Source organism: Rhinopithecus bieti, unplaced genomic scaffold, assembly GCF_001698545.2.
Source record: "Rhinopithecus bieti isolate Rb0 unplaced genomic scaffold, ASM169854v2 scaffold_15296, whole genome shotgun sequence".
Classification (NCBI taxonomy): Eukaryota; Metazoa; Chordata; class Mammalia; order Primates; family Cercopithecidae; genus Rhinopithecus; species Rhinopithecus bieti.
This window is the reverse complement of record NW_016809075.1, coordinates 4013248-4024068: the sequence shown is the minus strand read 5'-3', so window position 1 is coordinate 4024068 and position 10821 is coordinate 4013248. Positions and strand designations below refer to the sequence as shown.

Genomic DNA, 10821 nt, shown 5'->3' with positions numbered 1-10821 from the left:
TACTGTAATTTTTTTTATGAGTGGCCTTTTGCAATTTAGTATAGACGTGCCTGAATTTTTTTTCTTTTTTTTTTTTGAGAATGGAGTCTCACTCTCTTGCCCGGGCTGGAGTGCAGTGGTGCAATCTTGGCTCACTGCAACCTCCACCTCCTGTGTTCAAGCTGTTCTCTGCCTCAGCCTCCCAAGTAGCTGGGATTACAGGCACCCACCACCATGGCCGACTAATTTTTGTATTTTTAGTAGAGACGGGGTTTCACCATCTTAACCAGGCTGGTCTTGAACTCCTGACCTCGTGATTCACCCTGCCTTGGCCTCCCAAAGTGCTGGGATTACAGGCGTGAGCCACTGCGCCCAGCTGAACCCTGAATTTTCTTTTTTTTGAGACAGCGTCTCACTCTGTCACCTAGGCTGGAGTGCAATGGCACAATCTCAGCTCACTGCAACCTCTGCCTTCTGGGTTCAAGCGATTCTCCTGCCTCAGCCTCCTGAGTAGCTGGGATTACGGGTGCCTGCCACCATGCCCGGCTAATTTTGGTATTTTTAGTAGAGATGAGGGTTCACCATGTTGGTCAGGCTGGTCTTGAACTCCTGACCTTGAGATCTGTCCACCTCAACCTCCTAAAGTGCTGGGATTACAGGCGTGAGCCACTGCACCTGGCCGAATCCTGAATTTTCATGCTTGTTGTAGCGTGGGACAGAAGGTTTTTGTTTGTTTGTTTGTTTGTTTTTTGAGACGGAGTTTTGCTCTTCTTGCCCAGGCTGGAGTACAATGGCACTATCTCGGCTCACTGCAACCTCTGCCTCCCGGGTACAAGCGATTCTTCTGCCTCAGCCTCCCGAGTAGCTGGGATTACAGGCACTCGCCACCACACCCGGCTAATGTTTTTGTATTTTTAGTAGAGACGGGTTTCACCATGTTGGCCAGGCTGGTCTTGAACTCCTGACCTCAGGTGATCCTCCTGCCTCGGTCTCCCAAAGTGCTGAGATTACAGGCGTGAGCCACCACGCCTGGCCCCAGAATGTTATTTTTTAAGACTAAATACTATCCCACTGTAAGTATATGCATACCACATTTTCTTTATCCATGTAGCCATCAGTGGACATTTGAATTGATCCATCTCTTGGCTATTGTGAACAGTGGTTTTCAAATATCTCTTCAAAGATCCAACTTTCAATTTATATGAATTGAATATAAATAAACCTAGAAATGGGTTGCTGGAAGAAAATATTTTTTTACTAGCTTTTCAGGCACCACCATACTGTTTTCCATAGAGGTTGAGCCATTTTGCAGTCCTTTGGTCAGAGCACAGGGGTTCCAATTTCTCAGCATTTTTTCCAAAGTTTATATTTGAGGGGTTTGATTTTTCTTTTTTCTTGAGACAAAGTCTTGTTGTTGTCGCCCAGGCTGGAGTGAAATGGCACCATCTACAATAACTGCAACCTCGCCTCCTGGCTTCAAGCAATTCTCAGCCCCAGCGTCACGAGTAGCTGGGATTACAGGCGCCCGCCACCACGCCTGGCTAATTTTTTGTATTTTTGATAGAGACGGGGTTTCACCATGTTGACCAGGCTGGTCTTGAACTCCTGACCTCAGGTGATCCACCCACCTCAGCCTCCCGAAGTGCTGAGATTGCAGGTGTGAGCCACCGCACCCGGCCTTGATTTTTCTTTTCTTTTTAGTTGAATGTAAGAATTCATTATATTTTCTGAATATTGATACTTTTCCAGATGCATGATTGCCAATATTTGCTCCAGTGTTATGGGGTACCTTTTCCTTCTGTTTATGGTGTCCCCTCATGGAGGGAACTTTTAAATTTTGATAAATATTTGCCTTTTTGTTAAGAGTGGATGCGCTGGAGTTTTCTTTCTTTTTTTTTTTTTTTTTTTGAGACGGAGTCTCGCTCTGTCACCCAGGTTGTACTGCAGTGGCCGGATCTCAGCTCACTGCAAGCTCTGCCTCCTGGGTTTACGACATTCTCCTGCCTCAGCCTCCCGAGTAGCTGGGACTACAGGCGCCCGCCACCACGCCCGGCTAGTTTTTTGTATTTTTTAGTAGAGATGGGGTTTCTCCATGTTAGCCAGGATGGTCTGGATCTCCTGACCTCATGATCCGCCCGTCTCGGCCTCCCAAAGTGCTGGGATTACAGGCTTGAGCCACCGCGCCCGGCCGGTGCGCTGGAGTTTTATCCCTGAACCTTGTCTCCTTTCAGCCTTCAGCATTTCATCAGTTACAATGTACGTTTTCCTACCACGGTACTGTTTTTCACAAAATTTCTATTCATGAGTTTTTTATTTAGATAGTTCTGACTCTCTTATCAGTTGGGTTGGTTGAACCCCTTGCAAAATCCAGTTTTTTTTGCTTTTGTTGTCTGCGCTTCTATCAAAATAAAATCCCCCTTCTAGGTAATCATCAATGGTTACACTTTGTGAACAGGCATTTTCAAGGATATATAGCCTCAGGACTGCTAATGTTAACATTTTTTTGCATGTGAATTTAGAGGACTGTATTATGACAGGTGCTGTAAACCCATGCTACAAACAGACATTAAGAGCAGCCCAGGCGGTGCATCTTTCTCCCTGGATTCCATGAAAAGACACATTTTTCTATTCTGCTGTTGGTTTATTGCTTAATTCTGTTCCAGCATCAGAAGTGCTTTATAGAAGAAAGTAAGTGTAGACAGAGAGTAATGGGTCAGATGACCAAGAAATGGAATAAATGTTTAGAGTCCATAGCACCATGGAAACGTCTTAGGAAGAGGGTATAGACCCCCAGTGCTGTCAGTCTCACCCATCCTCCTCTATACATGTGGGATGTTTCAGGACTCGGTGGCTTTCGAGGATGTGGCTGTGAACTTCACCCAGGAGGAATGGTCTTTGCTGGATCCTTCCCAGAAGAATCTCTACAGAGAAGTGATGCAGGAAACCTTGAGGAACCTGGCCTCTCTAGGTAAGAATGACAGTATTATGTTCCCCAATGAATGAGACAAGTGTTTTCTAGCTCATTAATGCTGTTCCTTGATTTGGAATATGGACAGGCAGTACTTTGATGAATAAATGAGGTATGGCTCTAATGTCCCATGAACATAGAATCTATAGTCATTTTTTCATAATTTTATTTTAATTCAGCACTATTTTTCTGATTCTGTATTTTAGGAGCAAAATGGAAAGACGAGAACATTGAAGATCAGTACAAAAATCCCAGGAATAATCTAAGGTGATTTAAACTCACAAGACAAAGCAATGTCTCTCTAGAAAATCTTAGAATGCAAGAATATGTTAAGAAGAAGCAAATAAAGAAAATATGCCTAGCATTAAATGTATTTATTCTTAAAATATTCACTCTGAAAACCTATATTTAAATGTGACATAGGCTGGGCACAGTGGCTCACACCTGTAATTTCAACTGTTTGGGAGTTGGAGGTGGGAGGATTGCTTGAGGCCTGGAGTTTGAGAAGAGCCTGAGCAAAATAGCAAGACTTCATCTCAAACAAAGAACTAGCAATACATGCGGCATACACCTGTAGTCCTAGCCACGTCAGAGGCTGAAGCAGGAAGATCACTTGAGTCCAGGAGTTCAAGGGTGCTGTGAACCATGATGATGCCACTGCCAGTGCACTCCAACCTGGGCTATATGGTGACCCTGACTCAAGAAAATGATACAGAAGTTTAGTATTTGTAAAACAGTCAACATATAAATATTATTAAGAATTTTTGACTGGGCGCGGTGGCTCATGCCTGTAATCCCAGCACTTTGGGAGGCAGTGGTGGGCGGATCACGAGGTCAGGAGATTGAGACCATCCTGGCTAACACGGTGAAACCCCGTCTCTACTAAAAATGCAAACAAAAGTTATCCAGGGGTGGTGGCGGGCGCCTGTAGTCCCAGCTACTCGGGAGGCTGAGGCAGGAGAATGGCGTGAACCCAGGAGGCGGAGTTTGCAGTGAGCTGAGATCGCGCCACTGCACTCCAGCCTGGGTGACAGAGTGGGACTCCGTCTCAAAACAAAAAACAAAAAAACAAAAAAACCCAATTATCATATAGTGTTTTTCTTTTTTAAATATATGATTTTTTAAAAATAATAGGTATAGATAGACCATCTTGTAGCCATATGGTCCAGTCAACTTCCAACAATTTAGACAGGGTAGAAAGCCTACACTTTCCTGGATAATGTTGAAAATGCAAGTGCAATCCTTGTTAATAAACATAAAATCACTTATAAACAAACCCTCAATAATGTGCTTCTCATTTTTCACAGAAGTCTTCTGGGAGAGAGAGTCAATGAAAATACAGAAGAAAATCATTGTGGAGAAATTTTTAGCCAGATTCCAGATGACACACTGAACAAAAAAACTTCTCCTGGAGTAAAATCATGCGAGAGCAGTGTGTGTGGAGAAGTCTTCCTGGGTCATTCTTCCCTTAATAGGCACATTAGAGCTGACGCTGCTCACAAGCCATCTGAGTATCGGGAATATGGACAGAAGCCATATAAGTGTCAACAACGTAAGAAAGCCTTCAGATGTCATCCCTCCTTTCAAATGGAAGAAAAGGCTCACACTGGAGAAAAACTATATGATTGTAAAGAATGTGGAAAAACCTTCATATCCCGTTCAAGCATTCGAAGACACATGATAATGCACAATGGAGATGGACCTTATAAATGTAAGTTTTGTGGGAAAGCCTGCCCTTGTCTCAGCATATATCTTATACATGAACGAGTTCACACTGGAGAGAAACCATATGAATGTAAACAATGTGGTAAAGCCTTTAGTTATTCAACTTCCCTTCAAATACATGAAAGAACTCACACTGGAGAGAAGCCTTATGAATGTAAGGAATGTGGGAAAGCATTCGGTAGTCCCAATTCCTTTTATGAACATAAAAGAACTCACACTGGAGAGAAGCCATATGAATGCAAACAATGTGGAAAAGCCTTCAGATGGTTCCATTCCTTTCAAATACATGAAAGAACTCACAGTGAGAAAAAGCCTTATGAATGTACCAAATGTGGGAAAGCATTCAAGTGTCCCAGTTATCTTTGTAGACATGAAGTGACCCACTCTGCAAAAAAGCCCTATGAATGTAAACAGTGTGGGAAAGCATTATCTTATCTTAACTTTCAAAGACACATGAAAATGCACACTAGAATGAGACCTTATAAATGTAAGACATGTGGAAAAGCCTTTGATTCTCCCAGTTCATTTCTAAGACATGAAATAACTCACACTGGAGAGAAACCTTATGAATGCAAGCACTGTGGTAAATCCTTTAATCGTTCCAGTTCCTTTCACTATCACGAAAGGACTCACACTGGAGAGAAACCCTATGAATGCAAGCAGTGTGGGAAAGCCTTCATTTCTTCCACTTCCTTTCGATATCATGAAAGGACTCACACTGGAGAGAAACCCTATGCTTGTAAGCAATGTGGGAAAGCCTTCAGATCTGCCTCACACCTTCAAATGCATAAAAGACTCACACTCAAGAGAAACCCTATGAATGTAAGCAGTGTGGTAAAGCCTTCATTTTTTCCACTTCCTTTCGATATCATGAAAGGACTCACACTGGAGAGAAACCCTATGAGTGTAAGCAATGTGGGAAAGCCTTCAGATCTGCCTCACACCTTCAAATGCATGAAGGGACTCACACTGGAAAGCAACTGTATGAATCTAAACAATGTGAAAAAACCTTTGGATCTGTCAGAAACCTTCAAATTCGTGAAAAGACACACACTGGAGAGAAACCCTATAAGGAATGTGGAAAAGCATTCGACAATTTCTCTTCCTTTCAAATACATGCAACGATGTATAGAGGACAGAATGCCTATGAATGTAAAGAGTGTGACAAAGCATTCACATCTGCCAAGATCCTTCGAGTACATGCAAGGACACACTGGAGAGAAACCCTATGAATGTAAGGAATGTGGGAAAGCATTCAATTATTTTTCTTCTTTGCATATACACAAAAGGGTGCACACTGGAGAGAAGCCATATAAATGTAAGGATTGTGGGAAAGCATTCGGTTTGCCTGGTTCCTTTCGTAGACATAAAAGGGCTCACACTGGAGTGAAACCCTATGAATGCAAGCAATGTGGCAAAGCCTTCACTTCTTCTGGTTCCTTTCAGTGTCATAAACGGATTCACACTGGAGAGAAACCCTATGAGTGTAAGCAATGTGGGAAAGCCTACAGATCTGCCTCACAACTTCGAGTACAGAAAGGACTCACACTGAGAAACCCTATGAATATAAGCAATATGGGAAAGCCTTCAGATCTGCTAAGAACCTTCAAATACAGACAATATAAACAAATGTTTATAGCAACTGCCTACTCATATGTTATTCTCTATTTGTTGTTGTTTAAGATGGAGTCTTGCTCTGTTGCCCAGGCTGGAGTGCAGTGGCGTGATCTTGGCTCACTGTAAGCTTCACCTCTGGGTTCAGGCAATTCTCCTGCCTCAGCCTCCTGAGGAAAAAGATGCCTGGGATTACAGGTGTGCACGGCCATGCTTGGCTAATTTTTATATTTTTAGTAGAGATGAGGTCTCACCCTATTGACCACACTGGTCTTGAACTCCTGACCTGAAGTGATCCACCTGCCTCAGCCTCCCAGAGTGCTGGGATTTCAGGCATGAGCCACTGCATTCAGCTGTTATTCTCTATTTAGTTAATTGAGAAGCCGTAATAAAATATCTTAGTGCCATCATGCATTAGATCAAGTTTATGTTACCACATTACTTTTTGAACATTGTGAGTCAATATTACTAAGTGGACAAAATCCCAGACATCTTTTTCCTCATGTAAATTTTAATTTTCATGCTTATATACTTAGAACATTTATCTTGATCCTAATTTTTTGTTCGTTCATAATACCAAAAGTTATCTCACGTTTTTCAGAGTGACTTTGTGCCAAAAACCCTCAGTAGCATACCTGTCATCAAAGAGGGTATAATTCACAAAAAGACTTACACTAGAGGAAAACCNTTTTTTTGAGATGGAGTCTCAGTCTGTCGCCCAGGCTGGAGTGCAGTGGCGCCATCTTGGCTCACTGCAAGCTCCACCTCCCAGGTTCACGCCATTCTCCTGCCTCAGCCTCCCGAGTAGCTGGGACTACAGGTGCCCGCCACCACACCTGGCTAATTGTTTGTATTTTTAGTCGAGATGGGGTTTCACCGTGGTCTCAATCTCCTGACCTCATGATCCGCTCGCCTCGGCCTCCCAAAGTGCTGGGATTACAGGCATGAGCCACCGCGCCCGGCCCAGCTAATTTTTTTGTATTTTTTTTTAATAGAGACGAGGTTTCACTTAGCCAGGATGGTCTCGAATTCTTGACCTTGTGATCCGCCTGCCTCAGCCTCCCAAAGTGCTGGGATTACAGGTGTGAGCCACCATGCCTGGCCTCTTAGTCCTAACTTTTCATTCACTCATTGTACCAAAAGTTAACTCATAATGTTCTCAGTGACATCTTGCCAAAGACCACCAGTACCATACTTGTTGTCAAAGAGGGTGTAATATCGTAATAAATATGACCAAAAGCCATAAATGACAGTGAAATATATGAGAATTACAAATGAGTCACATTACTGAAAAAAATTTGCTCAGTTTGATAATTTGAAATATGTTTTCTTCTATACTATTCTGAGACATGGTTACAGAGTGCTCTTGTTTTGTCTTGATCCATCGTGGTCACTGAAGAGCATTGTCTCACACTGCAGGTGTATGATATGTGTCTTTCCAATGGCATAAGACTTGGCCTTGTGGCCAGGCGCGGTGGCTCATGCCTATAATCCCAGCACTTTGGAAGGCTGAGGTGGGCAGATCGCCTGAGTTCGGGAGTTCGAGACCAGCCTGACCAACATGGAAAAACGTTTCTACTAAAAATGCAAAAATTAACTGGGTATAGTGGCATATGCCTGTAATCCCAGCTACTTGGGAGGCTGAGGCAGAAGAATCACTTGAACCCAGGAAGTGGAGGTTGCGGTGAACCAAGGTCACGCCATTGCACTCCAGACTGGGCAACAAGATTGAAACACCGTCTCAAAAAACAAACAGAAAAAAGACTTGGCCTTGTGGTGAGAGGAGGCAGCTCCTGGACTTCTAGAGCCATTTTTGCCTTACCTTTTTTTTTTTTTTTTTTTTTAACTCCTGAGTAGCTGGGATTATAGGCACTCGCCACCACACTGGGCTAATTTTTATATTTTCAGTAAAGACAGGGTTTCACCATGTTGGTCAGGCTAGTCTCGGACTCCTGACCTCAGGTAATCCACCCACCTCAGCCTCCCAAAGTGCTTTTTCATGAAGCAACGTCAAATAACAAAACAGGAAAAATCCTTCAAGATAAATGAACTTTAAATTTTCCTCAGAAAAACGTGTAATTCACACCTGACCCAGCAGTTCATCATCCAGTTTTTGTTTCGTTTTGTTTTTTTGAGATGGAGTCTCGCTTTTGTTTCCCAGGCTGGAGTGCAATGGTATGATCTTGGCTCACTGCAACCTCCACCTCCCGGGTTCAAGTGATTCTCTTGCCTCAGCCTCCCGAGTAGCTGGGATTACAGGCCTGCACCACCACACGTGGCTAATTTTGTATTTTTAGTAGAAGACGGGGTTTTACCATGTTGGGCAGGCTGGTCTCAAACTCCCAACCTCGGGTAATCCACCCGTCTCAGCCTCCCAAAGTACTGGGATTACAGGCATGAGCCACTGTGCCCAGCCTATCATCCAGTTTTTTTTGCAGTATCACAATGTTTTATTTGGAAACATTTACTGATTTTGGGCCAGACACGGTTGTTGTTCAGGCCAGGGTATAATGGTGGGATCACAGCTCACAGCATCCTTAACTCTTGGACTCAAGTGATTGTCTTGCCTCAACCTCTAGCATATGTAGGACTACAAGCATATACCACCATGCCCAGGTAACTTTTCTTTTCTTTTCTTTTTTTTTAAGATGGAGTCTACAGTCTCCACCTCCTAGGTTCAAGCGATTCTCCTGCCTCAGCCTCCCAAGTATCTGGGATTACAGGAACCTGTCACCATGCCTGGCTCATTTTTGTATTTTTAGTAGAGATGAGGTTTCACCATGTTGGCCAGGATGGTCTCAAACTCCTGGCCTCAAGTGATCCAACCACATCGGCCTCCCAAAGTACTGGGATTATAGGTGTGAGCTGCCATGTCCTGCCACCTTTTAAAATTTTTCTGTGGAGATGTGATCTAACTGTGGTTCCAGGCTGTTCTTCAACTTTTAGCCTCATGCAATTCTCCCTCAGCCTCACAGTGCTAGGATTATAGGCTTGAGCCACTTCAAACAGCCAAATTTAACTTTTACTGTGGTGTTGAAAGGGATTTTTAATGTATTTTTTTCTTTTCTTTTTTTTTTTTTGAGATGGAGTCTGGCTCTCTCGCCCAGGCTGTAGTGCAGTGGTGAGATCTCGGTTCACTGCAGCCTCCGCCTCCCAGGTTCATGTGATTCTCCTGCCTCAGCCTCCAAAGTAGCTGGGATACAGGTGGCCAACACCACGCCTGGCTAATTTTTGTATTTTTAGTAGAGATGGAGTTTCACCATGTTGGCCAGGCTAGTCTCGAACTCCTGACCTCAAGTGATCCACCCATCTGGGTTTCATGAAGTGTTGGGATTACTGGCGTGAGCCACCGCACCTGGCCTTTGTATATACCTTTTTAGTATTATTTTGACCATGGTAGGACATATCCAATGGGGAAATGATCTAAAAGGCCAAGGCGGGAGGATCACAAGGTCAGGAGTTCGAGACCAGCCGGGCCAATATGGTGAAACCCTGTCTCTACTAAAGATACAAAATTAGCCAGGCGTGGTGGTGGGCGCCTGTAATCCCAGCTACTTGGGAGGCTGAGGCAGGAGAATCTCTTGAACCTGGAAAGCAGAGGTTGCAGTGAGCCGAGATCGTGCCAGTGCACTCTAGCCTGGGAGACACAGCAAGACTCCATCTAAAAAAAAAAAAAAGGTTAAATTTAATTTTTGACAACCACTCTAAGAAGCAACTCAGGTTTATATGGAAAGAGAAGTATATCACTCATGAACAAGTAACTGGTAAATAAGATGGAATTATGGCTTCTGTGTGATATTCTATTGTTAGGCAAGCACAAGCTCTTTATAAAAGCCCTGTTATATGTAACTGCATCAAACATCATGTGACTGCATTACTTGGTTTCCTAAGGACGGTTTATTATTCCTTTATCCCAGTATAATTTTGCATAACCATCACTCTCTTTGTTATGGGTATCTATGCTTAAAGAATAAGCTAAATGAGGTTTTGTAAATTGAATGATATTTTTAGCAAAGTGTTGGACTTTGTCAATTACTATGCCTGATATCAATGTGTCTTACCTGACTATATCACTCCTAAAAATTTCACTGCGGGCTGTGGTCCCTGGATTTCCTGAGGATTGATTGCCCATCCCCATTCCTGTAGATGAGCGCACAATGGTATAAGACTTTCCTGTAACACATTATAGTCTTCAGAGGTTAACATGATGTCATCAATATAATGAAACCAGGGCCAGGTCGGATGGCTCACGCCTGTAGTCCCAGCGACTCAAGAGGCTGATGCGTGAGAATCACTTCAGCCCAGGCGTTCAAGGCTGTAGTGAGGTATGATTGCATCACTGCACTCCAGCCTGAGTGACACAGCAAGACCCTGTCAAATTAAATTAGATAGATAGATAAAATAAATAATGAAATAAAATTTAAATATATATATATATATATATTTAAACCATGAAAGATGACAGGAATGGGAACGAAGACAAGACTGTAGCCAACATTCTGTGACAAATCCTAGGACTTTGGAGATAACCCTGG

The 10821-nt window shown here is 43.2% G+C and overlaps 1 protein-coding gene across 1 annotated transcript; it reads left to right on the top strand.

The window, feature by feature from the left end:
• Positions 1–2811: 2811 nt before the first annotated feature.
• LOC108539663 (zinc finger protein 433-like) lies at positions 2812–6239 on the top strand. The gene is given in 4 exon segments (XM_017888524.1): positions 2812–2947; positions 3154–3214; positions 4255–5459; positions 5462–6239. Coding segments are annotated over 4 exon segments (1845 nt in total). The 3' UTR covers positions 5905–6239.
• The last annotated feature ends 4582 nt before the right edge of the window (positions 6240–10821 follow it).